At 36.1% G+C, this 17,025-nt stretch overlaps 2 protein-coding genes and 1 pseudogene across 2 annotated transcripts; all 3 read left to right on the top strand.

Annotated features, from left to right (window-relative positions):
• On the top strand, positions 1–1,875 carry LOC113771474 (F-box/FBD/LRR-repeat protein At3g14710-like). Its single transcript, XM_027316050.1, has 3 exons — positions 1–972; positions 1,273–1,428; positions 1,603–1,875. The coding sequence occupies exons 1-3, from the start codon at positions 1–3 to the stop codon at positions 1,873–1,875; spliced, it is 1,401 nt and encodes a 466-aa protein (XP_027171851.1).
• A 3,382-nt stretch (positions 1,876–5,257) lies between these two features.
• Positions 5,258–12,425, top strand: LOC113770919 (annotated as a pseudogene).
• A 1,801-nt stretch (positions 12,426–14,226) lies between these two features.
• On the top strand, positions 14,227–15,186 carry LOC113771473. Its single transcript, XM_027316049.1, has 2 exons — positions 14,227–14,330; positions 14,706–15,186. The coding sequence occupies exons 1-2, from the start codon at positions 14,227–14,229 to the stop codon at positions 15,184–15,186; spliced, it is 585 nt and encodes a 194-aa protein (XP_027171850.1).
• Positions 15,187–17,025: the final 1,839 nt, after the last annotated feature.

Raw genomic sequence — 17,025 nt, 5'->3', positions numbered from 1 at the left:
ATGGACAAGAAAAGAAGTCGAAGTAAGGAATTATTGGACAGTAAAAAAGATAGAATCAGTGAACTTCCCGAAAGTGTTTTGAGTCACATCCTATCCCGTTTGCCAACAGAGGATGCTGTTAGGACTAGTGTCTTATCAAGGAAATGGGAGTACAAATGGACTTCCATTTATAACTTAACCTTTGATGATAGAAAGAGATTTCGATACTCGCACAGGTGGAGGAAATGGAAGGTGCAGAAGCAGCCTAAAAAGACAGATTTTATGAACTTTGTGGACAGAGTTCTTGCTCTTTCTAAGAATTCGTCTATCAAAGAGTGTCACCTTTTGTTTCTAGACGTGTATGATCCATTTCGTATGAAAACTTGGATCACTGCTGCTCTAAGCTCTAATGTCCAGAGGCTTCTTATTTCATATGCAGCGGACTTGGTATTACCTCGTTGGTTTTTCACATCTGATTCTTTGATGAATTTAGAACTCAAACTCTGCAAGATCAAAATTCCAATGAATATATCTTACTCAAACCTTCGTATCTTGGATATCCATGGTGTTGAATTTCAGAATGATGAATCCTTGCAATCTAGCCACCTGGTGTTTACCTTCCCTGTCCTTGAAGAGTTTCTGTCATCGGGTTGCAAATGGTGGAATATGAAGCTTCTTGAAATAAAGGCTCCAAGGCTTGCTAGGTTCGAGATGACAGACTCCTCCTTTGAATGTGTAAATGATGGACCAAATGACTGCAAAATAGAGGTTCGTGGGGGCAACCTTGCAAAACTCAAATGTGGTGTTGATAAGTTTGCAAATTTCTACTTTTCTAGCACATCAACAATTGTTGATGCATCTCTTCATTATTCGGAGCCTTACACGATTGATGATCTTAAGTTAAGGATGGAGACATCTTTTCGAGCCTGTATGATCTTGAGACAGGTCTCAGCTTTCATCAGATCCTTGGAATTATCTACTGATCTGGTCCAGGTTTGTTTAAGCAGCATTATACAATTGATCATAATCCGACTTTTTGCAATTAACTTTTGTTATTATCTTCATCATTCACACATTTTGAGATTGTGGATAAGAATATAGAGTCAAGTAACAAGCAACAGGCTCAGTCTACATAAACGTTAGATGTGTTAACTTTTAAGATGCCTTGCCATTTTGATAAATGCTTGGACTTTTAGATATACATATCTTGCTAAAGAATATCATGATGCCTTTTTTCTTGTGTTGTATCTGCACTACTGGTAGCTTAACTAGTAGCTATACTATATTCTCAAGGTACTTTCCCATAGGTATCCATCATGTCGTCTTCCATTCTTTTATAAGCTTACCCACCTCAAAGTGTATTCAGCAAGAATGGCAATTGAGTGTGATGCAGCTCTGATAGACTTTTTGAAGGAGGTGCCATTTCTTGAATCACTTCTATTTACTGGGGTAAGTTAATTAGTTTTTACCGTTTTGCAAGCCCCTGAAAGTTGAGTTAAAAGCCATAAATTGTATCACTCCATATACTGGGGTATGTATGACTTTTGTGCAAGTTTTGTCAATTCCATCTGGTTGAAGCTGATTTTTTTTTTCTTTTATGTTATAAATAACTTCACTGAACAGCAATATTCAAGCAAGGCTGCTGGCAACAATGATGGAATTGAATTGATGTCAGGGAATTTCTTATGTTGCCTCAAGGTAGTCAAAATAGAATATTCCTCCTATTTTCCTAGTCCAGTGGAGAGTCATTTGGCGAAGTTTTTACTGAGGAATGCAGTGAGGCTTAAGGAGTTCTTGATTTATCAAGAGCATAAGCGGCATGAGGCAGATCAAGTTAAAAACAAGCTTTTAAATTGTTCTAGAGGCTCAAGTCATGTATTTATACTGTGCATTTGAAAGTTTTAGTGTCTATTTGCCCACAAAAGAATTCGGGATCTTCAATCAAAGTATTGCCATTACAAGATGATAAAGGTCTTGCCTGAGAGATTTGCTAAACTTCTGGTTATCTTTTGGCGTCCTTTATTTTGTTTGGTTTATACATCTTCAGATTATCATATTTACCTTCTTCACTGATCCAGATGTATGTACCTTGCCAAGTATTTTTTATTTTTGGGATAATATTAGAAACCTCCTTTGAGGTTTGTCTTAATATCACCTGGCACCCCAAAAGTTTTAAAAATATCACTTATCTCCCTTATGTTTGTTATTTGTTTAACAAAATTTTTAAAAACCTTAAATTACCCTTTCACTTGCTAAATAAAAATGTTCCTAAACCACTTGGTTTCACTTGAAGAAAAAACATCACCTCAAAAACAATCTTTTGTAGTACTACGACTTCATAATACTATAGCCCATAAAAATATTGATTTAAAAAATAAAAAAGAAATTTGAAAAGAAATACACTTGCATCAATTTAACTCTATATGTTCAAAACTAATTTCTTATCAATTTATATTTTTTTCCAACATCTTCTCAACCCTTGATCAAACTATTAAACTGTATCAATTATTATAAAATCAATTCAAAATAAGCAAATAAATCATACCCGACTTAATCATAATCACAAAAAGTAAAAGATAAATAAAATTCAATTTATTATAATTTACAAATAAAATATTACATAATCATCCAAAAAATAAATAAGAGAGAATGATGGAGAAAAGAGAAAAAGAAGAAAGTAACTTTCATTTCTTTTTTTTTTAAATTTTTGACCTCCATTTATTTGATATGTTGTAAATTATGTGTCAAGTGAGAGTTTATATAGTCTTTTTATAATTTTTAAGGGAGAAAAGTGATATTTCTAAAATTTTGGAAGTGTGAAGTGATATTAAGAGAAACCTCAAGGGAGGTTTCTGATATTATACCTTATTTTTTACTGCTTTATGAGGTCGTTTGTCATACCTTTTGTCTCTGTTTCTTATCATTTTTCTCTTTGCTGTTTTTTTAGCAATGGAATGCACTTTTTTTCCATGCTAAGTGTTGACAAGATATTAATCAGTAACAAACGACCACGAAGTTAATGGATAATTTCTTTTCTGGTTCAAACATAATCTCTGATCCGTACATGTCACGATATGGTCCAAGAGCTGGTCCAAGTAACTTTTTGGGCCCAAATTTACTGGTCCAAAATGATTAACCCAAGTTACAAAGTAGCCCATGAGCCCAAGTTCTTAACCGTTTCTTTCTTTTACATTCTCTTTAGCTTTAAGACTATGCAACCTCACAAACTCTTGCATTTCCTTGCGTAGTCGGAATCATAACCCACTGGTTCCAACACTTTCTTGCATAATAGTAAGATTGCAAACGAATCAAACAGTTAGAATCAAAACTCTACTCGAACTTAGTTAACATCAAGGTCGAGTTTAAAGATACTCAACCCGTTATCTTGCGAGTCAACTCGATTATATATATATATATTATTTTTTATTTTAATAGTAAAATTACATATATATCTCTAATATTTTATTATTTGATAAGAAAGATTATTATTTTATTTATTTTTTAAAAAATATAAAAAAATTATTTTTATTTTTTTTAACTCGAGCTCAAGTTCGATCTTGATTTGATCTTTATATTGAGAGCTCGTCAAATTTGGATTTGAGTTCGAGGTTGATAAAATTAAGTCGAGACTCGACACAATTAAATCAAAATTCGACTCGATTTGACTCATTTGCAGCCCTGATAATCAAAACCATAGCTGGTTGATCTGAGGCCCACTCTGTTTAGAGATCACACGAGATTCACTCTGATATCAACTGTCACAATCCAAGTCTAAGAGCTGACCTAAGTAACTTTTTCGACCAAAATTCACTGGCCTAAAATGGTTAATCCAAATTACAAAGCAACTCATAACGCTAAGTTCTTAAACCATTCTTTTCTTTTGCAATTTTTCCAACGCGGGATGCTACATTACACGAGAAAAAGGAGAAAAGTGAAATGAATGGTTTGAACGTCGAAGTAAGAACCTCAGGGATATCCTGCCAATCAAGTCTTAAGGAACAATTGCTGGTAATTTTACATCAAAAATAGTTATCCATCAATAATATTCGGGAATTTAATGGTGAAAATTAATCAACAGAATGTTCATGTACAAAACGGTTTTGAAACTATATAGCTTGTTACCTTTGCTGTGATGAAATACACTTGCATTCAAAGGCTCCGAACAGGCTGTCCGTTAACTAGGATACCTATTGGATTGGATGAGGTACATTTCCATTCAAAGGCTCCATATAGGCTGTCAACTAGGATTAGATACCTATTAGATTGGCTGAGGATCGGAGCTGAAAAGGTTGAGGATGATCCATGTGAAAGCATATATTTTATGTAAATAGTTTTACGGGCCGGGTCAAATAACCATTAAAGCGAAATTAGGAATTTAAGAATTTTTATAACGAAATACCTAACACAGTTAACATTCATCTAACTTATTATATATATATATATACTAATAATTATCATTCTTTATATTTATATATTTTCTTTATTTAATTTTATCTACTGTCCTTTATATTTATTTATTTTTTTAATTAATTTTACATTTTTAAAAAATAACACTTAAATTATATTTTAACGAATAGCTTGTGTACACTAATTAGACAAACTCAAGATTTAAAATAGTTTCACGTAGGTGATTTGATATGATGGCTATGGACTAATGCTCCTATGCCATTTCTTTCTTTTCCTCGTTTCGGAACATGCAAGTTATAGGGGTGATCTCCACCCTACACGTTGCACTTAGCCCTGTGTATTGTTGGAATTACAACTGCTCCAGATGCACCTTTCTCAATGTAATATAATCAATTGCCCCATTTCCAATTATATAAAACCTGTGTCACAGTAGAATGCAAAGCGCCGTTTGGCAAATGAGTTTTTTAGATGTTTGTCTAAAATTTAACTGTAAATTACTGTAGAAATTTTTTTAAAAAATTTTAAAATGTGTTTTTTTTGAATATTTTAAAATATATATTTTAAAAATTTTGAGAAATTTTTTGAGACTACTGTAGCTAAAATTTTTAAAAAACTTGTAATAGAGAAATTTGATAAAAAACTTGTCTGCCAAACAAGGCCGTAATCCAGTTTAAAAGACTCGAGCTCGAGTATTGGTATATCCGAACTCGATTGGACATATAAGAAGAATACTCGAGCGAGTAGCATTATTACTCGAGTTCAAATTCGATGCATTATTCATTTCAATGCTGTAAAGATAGCTAGTAAGTAAAACAGTCTAAAATTAGAGTACTTTTTTTTTTTGCACTAGAGAGATTTTCATTCATTACATTTGCAATTTAGGAATTTAGGAGGTCACACGGACTTCCCATTTTCCCTGAAAGAGTAAAGTTCAATACAGTAAAAACATAAGGTAAGATATGATCCTCTTCTGTTGCTACATTTTTCCTGTTTTCTGGTTTGATTGAAGTCTCTGTATGTCATATTTTGTATGGAAGCAGTTGGATTTTTGTGGGTTCCTCTTATTTTTCGATAGTTGGTTAATTGTGGCTCAATTACGCTCTGATTCTTGGATTTGTTCATTTTTTGTTTAGTTAATTCATTCACTTACAGTTTTGAAATTTGTTCTAGTTCCTTCGTTTTCTAAAAAAGAAATTTAAAGTGGTTAGAAATTTTACGTTGCAGGGTTTTGATCTGTCTCGAGTTCTGTTTCGTTGTTGAATTTTAATTAATTGAAGTCTATGTGTTTTTGTTTCTCGTAGTAGAATAATTTGATTATGGTCCATAATTCCTTCCCGATGTTCATGTGCTTTCTCAGTTACTTGGCTGACAGTTTGGTCTAGTTTGGGGGATTAGGGGATGAAAATCAGCAGCAAACTTGAGTTAGTAGAGAAAAAGGAAAGATTCTAAACTTGGCAAGTTTCTTGCCTTTTGTTTGAGAGTTTGGGAATGAAACGGAATGATATCCAATTTGTTGAGTATTGCTATTAGTCTACTTTACATTTCACGTGTATTATTCATTGAGTATAATTAATTTAGGCAAAATGGGTGACTAGAAAGGTTTAATAATCTTTCATTTCACTTTCCTTCATTTCTCCCCATGTCTGAAATTCAATTGAATTATTTTTCTCCAATCTCGTTGTTTACCTCAATCAAACTGCCAAACAGGAGAATTTTCATTTCTACCTTCTTTTTTCTCCAAGTCACTGGATTCAAACTTCAGTTACATTGATAGATTCCTAATGTTAAGCGATCGAATGTGTTGGAAATGAAACATGCAGGGCTAAACCAGGAGAGGTCAAATTATTATTATTCCAAATTGGGAATACATGGCCTAAACTGTGTAAAAGTCTGGCACATAAAAGCACAAAATTACAACTTGTCCTTCTATGTTGAAGTTTCAAGTTTGTTTCTGTTAGGAGAATATTAGTATTCTTGTAGATAATATATTAGTAAGGGTATTCTTGTAAATAGTCGGTTAGGTTTGTACTCCTATAAATATTAGTTGGTCACTCATAATACAGTGACTAGATGTTTTCCTCCCAAGATACCTGTTGACATGGTATCAGAGTAAAAGTTCTAGGGTTAGGGTTAAACATCTAGCAAAAGTTTTGGTCATCGCGACTGGTCACGCGATACTGTTCATCGCGACTGTTCACTGTTCATCGCATACTGTTCATGCGACACTGTTCACTGTTCACGGCACTGTTCACGGCACTGTTCACGCGGCGCTGTTCACTGTTCACGGCACTGTTCACGCGCTGTTCATCTCGAGTTTTGACCTTTTCTTTGGTTTGACGTGCCATTCGCCATGGTTGAAAGGTTTGTTAATGCGGTTACCAATAACCACATTGAATCGAGTTTTTCAGCACATGGGTCCCAAAAGAGTATTACTATATCTGAGGAAGATTATGTTAAATTCCTACAGTACCAAGCTACAAATCACGCATCTCTTCCCTCTGCTTCTTTAGCACAAAAAGGTAATGACTCATGGATTATTGACTCCGGGGCTACTGATCATATGTCAGGTACCTCTAAAATTTTTTCTAATTTTCAAGAGTCTACTCCCTTTCCTCATGTTACTTTAGCTGATGGATCTACCACTAAAGTTAAAGGACTAGGCACTGTAGAAATTAATCAATCACTTCCGCTGTCTTCTGTTCTTTACGTACCCAATTTGCCCTTTAATCTAATGTCTGTTAGTAAGCTCACTAAATTTCTACAGTGTACAGTTACTTTCTCTCCTGATTCTGTTGTCATTCAGGATTTGAAGACAAAGAGGACGATTGGTGGAGGGCATGAGCATAATGGTCTTTACTTTCTCAACTTCAATGGTCCGATAGCATGTCCTGCTACTGTTTCTCCTCTTGAAATTCACTGTCGTTTAGGTCATCCATCTTTACAAAATTTGAAAAAGTTGGTTCCTACTTTGAGTCAATTATCTTCGTTAGAATGTGAGTCTTGTCAGTTAGGAAAGCATCATCGTGTTTCTTTTGCTCCTAGAGTCAATAAACGGGTTTCTGAACCGTTTTTGTTAGTTCATTCTGATGTTTGGGGTCCTAGTCGAGTCACTTCAAAGTTAGGTTTTAAATATTTTGTAATCTTTGTTGATGATTTTTCAAGAGTTACCTGGCTTTATTTAATGAAAGATCGTTCAGAACTATATTCCATTTTTTGTGCATTTGTTGCAGAAATAAAGAATCAATTTGGTGTGCCGGTACGTATACTTCGCAGTGATAATGCGAAAGAATATTTTTCCACTCCTTTTAATACCTTTATGAGTAAGTCTGGTATTATTCATCAGTCCTCTTGTCCTCACACTCCACAATAGAATGGAGTTGCTGAAAGAAAAATTGGACATTTAATCGAAATTGCTCGAACACTGTTGTTGCACATGAATGTGCCCAAACAATTTTGGAGTGATGCAGTTCTAACTGCATGTTATTTAATTAATCGCATGCCATCTAATATTCTTGGAGGTCAATTATCTCACTCCATTCTTTTTCCTCATGAACCTGTATTTAAATTACCTCCTCGTATTTTTGGATGTGTGTGCTTTGTTCATCAGCTTACTCCCGGGGTGGATAAATTAGATTCTCGTGCTATTAAGTGTATTTTCTTAGGATACGCACGAGCGCAAAAAGGGTATAGATGTTACAGTCCAGTTTTAAATCGATTTTTTACTTGTGCTGATGTTACTTTCTTTGAATCTACTCCATATTTTATCAAACACAGTATGCCTTGTGAGTTAGACCAGTGTCCCTCTTTTTCTTCTCCTGTTTTACCAGTCCCTTCCCCTTTATTACCTGAGTTATCTAGTCCACCAGATTCCATAGCTCGATTATCTCGTCCTCATCTTCAAGTTTACTCTCGTCGTTCCATGGTTGAGAAAGTTCCTGATATGCCACGCACTTCACCAATTAACTCTCAATCTTCAAATTCAGGTATGACGCCCTCCTCTGAGTTAGATCTTCCTATTGCTTTACGCAAAGGTAAGAGACATTGTACTTCCCATCCTATTTCTAATTTTGTGTCTTATTCTCGTCTCTCTATGTCATATTCTTCTTTTGTTGCTTCCCTTGATTCTATCTCCATTCCTAAGTCTATTACCTATGCTCTTAATCATCCTGGTTGGAGATTAGCTATGCAAGAAGAGATGTCTGCTTTGGAACAAAATAGTACTTGGGATCTTGTCCCTCGTCCTTCAGGTAAGCCTGTTGTTGGTTGTAAATGGGTGTACACTATAAAGGTGCAGCCTAATGGTTCTATTGATAGATTGAAGGCTCGTCTGGTAGCTCGAGAATTTACTCAGGTGTATGGAGTAGACTACTTAGAAACATTTTCTCCTGTTGCAAAGATTACCTCGGTTCGCCTTCTTATCTCTTTGGCAGCAACTTACAATTGGCCATTGCATCAGTTGGATGTGAAAAATGCATTTCTGCATGGAGATTTGGAAGAAGAGGTATATATGGAACAACCTCCTGGATTTGTTGTTCAGGGGGAGAATTCGCAGTTGGTTTGTCGTTTGAAAAAATCCTTATATGGATTGAAACAGTCTCCAAGGGCTTGGTTTGGCCGGTTTAGTAGTGTGGTCATGGAGTTCGGTCTGACGAGATGTGGAGTAGATCACTCTGTATTTTATGGGCATTCTAATGCTGGTAAAATTTTATTAGTTGTTTATGTGGATGATATTGTGATTACAGGTGATGATGTTGTGGGGATCCAGAAACTTAAATCCAATCTGCAGGCAAACTTTCAGACAAAGGATTTAGGTCATTTACAGTATTTTCTGGGTATTGAGGTAGCTCGGTCTAAATATGAGATTTATTTATGTCAAAGGAAATATGTACTCGATATGTTGAGTGAAGTTGGGATGTTAGGTTGCCGACCTGTGGATACTCCTATGGATCCCAATGTGAAATTAGCAAGAGATCAAGGAGCATTACTTGATGATCCTAAGCAATATCGAAGACTTGTGGGTAAGTTAAATTATTTCACTGTAACGAGACCTGACATTTCGTTTGCAGTGAGTGTTGTGAGTCAATTTCTTGATACCTCTCGTACTAGTCATTGGGATGCTGTTATACGGATTCTCAGGTATCTTAAGGGTGCTCTTGGAAAAGGGTTGCTGTATCAAAATCATGGACACACTGATATTGAAGGATAAAGTGATGCAGATTGGGCCGGTTCTGCCTTAGATCGAAGATCGACCACAGGATATTGTGTGTTTGTTGGTGGTAATTTAGTGTCGTGGAAGAGTAAGAAGCAAACAGTTGTCTCCAGATCAAGTGCAGAATCTGAATACCGTGTTATGGCTCACACTGTGTGTGAGTTGGTTTGGTTGAAAAGCATGTTACTTGAAATTGGATTTGAGTATAAATAGCCTATGAATTTAGTGTGTGATAATCAGGCGGCTGTCCATATTGCGTCTAATCCAGTGTTTCATGAAAGGACAAAATATATTGAAGTTGATTGTCATTTCATTCGAGAGAAATTACTTGATGGAGTCATCAAAACATCTCATGTACCGTCTGCAGATCAATTGGCTGATTTGTTTACCAAGAGTTTAGGGGGCTCTAGGGTGAAATACCTTTGTAACAAGTTGGGTGCTTATGATATATATGCTCCAACTTAAGGGGGAGTGTTAGGAGAATATTAGTATTCTTGTAGATAATATATTAGTAAGGGTATTCTTGTAAATAGTCGGTTAGGTTTGTACTCTTATAAATACTAGTTGGTCACTCATAATACAGTGACTAGATGTTTTCCTCCCAAGATACCTATTGACAGTTTCTTATTACATTTTCTTTTCAGCTTTTTCAGTGTTGAGTTGTTTGCTTAGAATGGGGATATGAATTAATTCTTCATCGATTCTCGAGTTGTTTGCCTCGAAGTTTAGGGTATCGTAGTTCTGGTGGATATTACCCGCATATGTGTAGGATTTGTGTAATATGCTTGATATCTTTTCGGTTTAAGGGTGTATTGATTTTACATTCAATTTTTGCTCATTTAGGTCTACGCTAAAAGATTGTTGTTAAATATCTAATGTTCTATCTCTACCTTTGGTCTTCTGAATTGCTTGGTGCTAGGTGTTTTTGCTGCTTTTGGAAGGTATGAGTTTCAAAAATTCTGAAGATTGGAGAAGACAAAAGTATGACAGACTAAGTGCTTTACCAGATGCTGTCTTATGCCACATCCTTTCATTTCTGCCAATGAAATATGTCGTTGCAACCTCCATTTTATCTACCAGATGGAAATACCTTTACATGTCTGTTCCTGTGATAAAACTTGATGACACTGTACATTCTCAAGAAGAAGAAGAATCGCAGGACAACATCAGAAGCGACAGTTTTAGAAGATTTACAGATAGGGTGCTTATGCTGCGAAATGCTGACATAATTCAATTTCATCTCAAATGCACAACGACTTTCGAAAGTTCAGTAATCAATGCGTGGTTATGTGCTGTGCTTTTGCATAAGGTTCAGGTGCTTAATCTTTTCATGAAATATGACAATCCTAGATGTTTAACCAGTGAACTTTTCACTTGTAAAACACTTCAGTGGTTAAACCTGGATAGCTCCATTATCATCAAGCCGAAGTTAGTTCATTTACCAAATCTGAAGATCTTACGTCTTTTCGGAGTAGAATTAACGGATGATGGTTCTATACCACAGATCCTTGCTGGTTGTCCTAAGCTTGAGCATCTGCACATGTGTGGTTGCCAATTGCATGGAATTTAAGTTCTTGATATTTCAACTCCTTCCCTGAAGAGCTTAGAATTTTTCAATTATTACGGTGCGTTCCGAGTTGTCATTGATACCCCAAATCTTGAGGACCTGTGCTATGTTGATTTTTTAAATGGAGATCCATTGGTGAAAAATCTGAAGTCATTGGTCAAAGCTTATTTGTTTCCTTACTCTGTAACTCTACAAAACACAGATGATGCATGCTTATGTGGGGTTCATGTGTCTAAGTTCCTGAATGCAATGGCTAACACCAAGTCTTTTACTCTTCTAACTGTTTGCTTGGAGGTAAGCTTTCATGCTTTTTCTATTTCTTCAGCTTTTTCAAATATTGTTAGAAATTCCGAAACTAATTCTGAGGAGTCTAATATTTTGATATCTTGTATGAAGGGTCTCCTTCATTCCGGCTGTTCAATCCCCAAATTCCAAAATTTGACCTATATGAAGCTAGTGCCACGCCATAACTGTCATTGGGAATTGGTACCAATCCTACTTCACAGTACACCCAATCTAAAAACTTTGGCTCTTGATATGGTGAGTTAGGATGGGAGATGCAAAGTTTCACCTTAACTTGCATATTAGAGTTGTTTTTCTTGTTTGGATATCAAAGTTTTCTATTACACTTGCATAGGAATTTCCAGACAACGATATTCGCCAATGGCCCAAGTTTCCTGTAACGCAGAATCAGCCCATCTGCTTGGCTCAGTACCTCAGGACAGTGGATATTTTCAATTTCAAAGGGATGCAGTTTGAACTTGATTTGCTAAGCTATCTTCTGCAGTATGGACAAGTACTGGAGAAGATAAACTTAATTTTTTCACAGAATAATGGATTCTCAAACTGGTCGGATGCAGTTAGGAAGCTATCGACATTCCCAAAAACATCATCGACATGCCAGCTGGAATTTCTTTGTACGAGTCAAAATACATTTTGCAAGCCTGTATGCTTATCATCCATGAGAAGTTGAATAGGGGTAAGCAATGGGATTTAATTTCTGTGAAGAGCAACTGAGATCAGAGTTATTCTTGACAAGGGTTCTCTGCCTGCCGTGAGTATTGCTATTTCATTTTGTTGATTCTGCCATGGTCTGGCTTTCTAGCTATGGATTTGTAAGTACTATCAAATAGATTTTTTATTTAGCTACTCTGTTATGCAACCCGCTTTCTGTCTTGTGCAATGTTGCAATCCTATAAGGCTGATAAATTCATTAGCTGTTGGTACGAGTGAGGCAATGGAAATGACACGTGCTTTGCCCTACCCTAGTTTGTAATGCCTAGCTATTGAAATGACTAGTTTGTTAAAGGAAAAAAAATTCCCTTGTATTGACTGGTTTTGCTAGTTTATTTCCTCTTTTACTTTCTCTATTTGCTCTTGTGGAATAATGGTTTGACACAACTTTTTTTTTTCTTTTTTCTTCTGTCAGTTCAAGCTTGTATGCTGTTATATTCAGTTCTAGGATGTATGCACAGCTAATTAGTAACTTTCTACTTTAGAGAAACTATTTAAGGTAGAAGGAATCATGTAGTAGTCTTTTGGAATTATCAAGGCAAGGGCCTTCCTGAGTTCCTGGTATATGGTAAAGGAAGCAAAAGCCAAGGTCTCTTGCTCTGTTTATAGACATAAAGAAGGAGGAAATTTTAGTATGTATGAAAAGAATTTGGCAACTCTTCCTGCATCTGAATGAAGACAAGTGAAAATTTCTGTGGGAATAGTCACCAAACGGAGTGAGTTATGATTTAGAATGAAGACAGAAAGGTTTAATAGAACAGGACAAGGACCTGAGAGGTAACTAATTTTTTTTTTAATAAAAAATAGTGACAAAGCAGATTTTTGGGTTTTCTTGACAGCTAATATTGACACCAAAAAAATTTTTTTTTTCCAAGCATTCTATTATTTTTTTTAATTAGTTAATGAAAGGAGATAAAAAAAACCTAGGAAGTTATTATATAAAGTGAAATTGCCCGTCTAAGCATTTGTCAATAACTTTCTCTATTTTCTTTTATCAATTTGTTCAACTTTCTCTCCTCTTACATCAATCTAAGTTGTCGAGGTAATGATAGTGGATAAAATTTATAATGGTGATAATTTTATATATGCTGTATGAGTATAAATTATTGACTACCTCTTGAGTGTGAAGTATTAATCTTTTGTGTTTTGGAGTTCATCTATTACTTTTCGACTTGTTTTCTATTTTCTAGGTATAATTTCACAACTTTTTTTTTTCAAATTTTATAGACAGAGAACTCTGTAGCCAAAAGTGTAGATGTATGTAGATCTCACCAAAAAAAATTATGCAAACTGATCATTTAATAAGCATTAGTGGTAATTTTGACATTTAAAACGTTAAAGAAGTTTATGGGTCTTTATGTTATTTTCAATAGAAATGAACAACAAGCCTTCTTTTCTTACTTTAAATGCAACGCCAACGTCAGTGGCCTTGCTTAACTAGTGAAAAGGCCGCGAAATCGTATATAAACACTGATTTGTAATCCAAATACGAAACCTATTCTAACACTACTCTGTTATGCAATTATCGTAGCAAGATGAAAGGCTACAAAATGGAGGACATCATTAGCGTTATGGATTTACCTACAGATTTGACGACAGAAATTCTACTGAGATAGCTAGTGAAATCATTGATCCGATTCAGGGGTGTTAACAAATCCTGGTGTGCATTCATCAAAAGCCTTGAATTCATCGCTCAGCGTCTTAGCCATGCCAACAGAGAGAATAACAAACAATAACAATACCTCCTCATCAGGCGCTTCATGGAAGACTTGAACGAAAAACGCCTTGTCATTCCATTCTAACAATGAATCGCTGGTCGTCATAGCCCCAGATTTGGTGGTTCCTACTTTCAATCATACCTTACATCAGGGCAACAGGCCCTGCTAATGGCATCTTTTGCATCATGCATCGTCATGATGATATTTATTTTTGTAATCTGTATTACACAAATTCATCAAGCTTCCCGCTTGGATGTCGTAAGATCCCCGAGCATTCAGGATTCGAGTATGATCCTATCACTAATGATTACAAGGTTATCAGGCTAGTAACAATGACGCCTAATAAAAGATATGGACATCAGGCTTTTGTAGTCAGAGCTGATGTTTACAATCTCAGTACCAATTCTTGGAGGGACCTAGATACTGTTCCGATTAGGTCTGTAAAAGAAACCATATGCTGCAGTTTCATTTGAAGGATAGTTATATTGGGCCATCCAGAATGCTATCCTTTGTTTCAATATCACCAATGAGGTATTTCGAGAGATAGAGTATCTCAATCATGGTTCAAAGTCACGGTTGCAGTTGTGGTCGCGGTCTGGACCGTTCCATATCCGTCGTGGTTTCGACGATATTCGAATTTTTGAAATTTTTAATATTTTAAAAATTGTAAAAAATATGATAAATAAAAATAATTTAAAAATTAGTAGAAATAATAAAAATTCAAATTGACTCGGGATGACTCGTAGTGATTCGGTATGACTCGACCGTTTCAATCCTACACTGTGACGTCTCGGTGAGTCAAATATTTCAGAATCGTATCATCCCAGTATCGTATCGAGAGGGCCGAGTCCTTGAACCATGGTAGTAGGGGCGAGAATAGTGTGACTGTCTTAGAAGAATCCCTTACCCTTATCTCTAGCATATCAGGATATCCCAAACTCTTTTCTCTGGCATATGATTGTAATACTTCAATCGAGGTTTGGGTGATGAAAGAATATGGTGTTGGGGACTCTTGGACCAAGAAATTTTCCATAGCACCTCTACCAGAAATCAATCGCCAATTATCCTTTTGGGACAATGATGAGGAGCCGTTTATAGAAATCAGGAATGGAGAGTTGATCTCGTGGTATCTCCGCAATGGCCAAGAGCTTCGGAAGTATCAGATGTACGAGCGACCAACTAACTATGGGTTTCCAACTTACCTAAGCGTTGTAACTTATACTGAGAGTTTGATTAGTCTCAATGCTGAAAGGAACCATTGTCTATTACTTCCTCCGTCCCAAAAAGTGTGAACTAGAGTATTTTTCAACACTAGGCAAAAAGAAGAGATATCCATCGACACTTCCTAAATTGTCCCTGCCAAACTGCCCAAACTTTGCCTATAAGTGGTGTGGTTAAGTTATTCAAATAATTTATGCAAACAAGTCAACAATCTGGGCTCACTATATTATTAAAGCTACACTAACTTTTTGCTTATGTTGCACTGCACGCGCTAGCAAACATCCATTAGCACCAGTCACGCACTTTAAAGCACGTCCCGGTCTTATGACAACTTGTGCTAGACCCACATATTTAAGGATAGTGCTTGAAGGAAGGGTAAGGTTAGAAGAAGGAGAAAAATTCATTTGCCATTTTAGGTATGTGACAAACATTTTGGGACAGATTAAAATGAAAAGCATGACACGGAGAGAGTATGACATTGGGGATTGTTTACTGGAAACTTAGTAGATTATTTTGCAATTTTCTTAATTTGATATGATCCGATTTCTTTGGTCCTTAGGCTTGGTAGTTCACAGGACTAGTCTCCATGGTTCAAAGTCACGGTCGCGGTCGCGATCGCGGCCTGGAACGTTTCACATCGGTTTCGGCATATCGGTCGCGGTCTCGGTGAGACGCAAATTTTAAAGTATTTAATATTGTAAAAATTGTTAATAATATAAAAAAGTATGCTAAATAAAAATAATTAAAAAATAGCAAAAGAAACGGCCAAGTCAATCCGTCGCGGTGTGACTAGGCTGATTTCTCGTCTTGATTCGGGATAACTCGGAGAGACTCGGTGTGACTCGGCCGAGTCAATCCGTCGCGGTGACGACTCGGCCGAGTCAATCCGTCGCGGTGACGACTTGGCCGATTTCTCGGCGAGTCAAGTATTTCGGTATCGTTTCGTCACGATATCGTATCGGTAAGGGCCAAGACGGTGACGACTCGGCCGAGTCGTCTCGGTCTCGGCCGAGACTTCGAACCATGCTAGTCTCTCCATTACACAGCGTATACCTGTTCACTGGTTTGTTTTGCAATGAAACAATCGAAAGTGATTATTAAAAAAAAAAGTGATTAGCACCAGCTGTAGTTGTATATCATGCTTTTCTATGGTTCCACTGTTCTGTAAGAAATCTACTATCATATCTTGTCATTTTAGTTATATTTGGTTTCTGCAGATTGGTCCCTGCTCTGCATTCCTAGTTGGTAAAGGTTTTGAAATTTTTTCGATCCATTGGTTCTTTAATTTCTTGGTGTAAATTAAACCAAATTCGGGATTCTAGTTTACGCTTAGACTTTCATGAATCCTTATTTCCTCAGCGCATTACCATTCAATTTCTGGTGACTAACAAAAAAACCGCTTCTCTTTTAAGTTCTGATAGAGCTTTGAAAGTGATAAATCAGCTCTCTATGCAAGTTGTTTCTCTTGGTTTTCATTTTGCCTTTTTACACTTCGCCTGTCTTAGGGTCTGTTGCAACTACTGAAGCTTGTCATTAATTGCTTGAACAAAAGAAGAAACAGTGGCCAACAGGTTCTTCCATCATTAATGAGAGTGTCAATTGCACCATTTTTGTGAACATCAGAATAAAGTGCTTTTATTCGATAGCAGTTCCCTTCTTCATGTCAGGCAGGGACTATTTCCTACAGAAGCAATCTTTAATCAGTTGAGCTACATCTTCACCTCCAATTGATTGTCAACTTCCCTTGACAGGGTTTACATATGATTATCTAAATATTGGGATAAAGGCTCTACAGACATTTGATCATCTAATTATTGGGAGCACATTTGCAATGATATTGGCTACAGCATTTTCAATCACCGAAAGACTCTTGCAACAAATTTGTCTAGTTGGCTACGATTTCTCCCGTA

The sequence above is a fragment of the Coffea eugenioides genome, chromosome 5 (assembly GCF_003713205.1).
Source record: "Coffea eugenioides isolate CCC68of chromosome 5, Ceug_1.0, whole genome shotgun sequence".
In the NCBI taxonomy this organism is placed as follows: Eukaryota; Viridiplantae; Streptophyta; class Magnoliopsida; order Gentianales; family Rubiaceae; genus Coffea; species Coffea eugenioides.
Note: the sequence above shows the minus strand (reverse complement) of the source record. Positions and strands in the feature narration are given on the sequence as shown.

What these genes read in the sequence shown, in the direction of transcription:
- LOC113771473 (XM_027316049.1), top strand. Translation starts at nt 14,227, where the DNA reads ATGACGCCTAATAAAAGATATGGACATCAGGCTTTTGTAGTCAGAGCT. An exon ending in CTAGATACTGTTCCGATTAG is followed by an intron (nt 14,331 to 14,705) that starts GTCTGTAAAAGA and finishes CAAATATTTCAG; the next exon opens with AATCGTATCATCCCAGTATC.
- LOC113771474 (XM_027316050.1), top strand. Translation starts at nt 1, where the DNA reads ATGGACAAGAAAAGAAGTCGAAGTAAGGAATTATTGGACAGTAAAAAA. An exon ending in TATCTACTGATCTGGTCCAG is followed by an intron (nt 973 to 1,272) that starts GTTTGTTTAAGC and finishes TATATTCTCAAG; the next exon opens with GTACTTTCCCATAGGTATCC. An exon ending in AATCACTTCTATTTACTGGG is followed by an intron (nt 1,429 to 1,602) that starts GTAAGTTAATTA and finishes TTCACTGAACAG; the next exon opens with CAATATTCAAGCAAGGCTGC.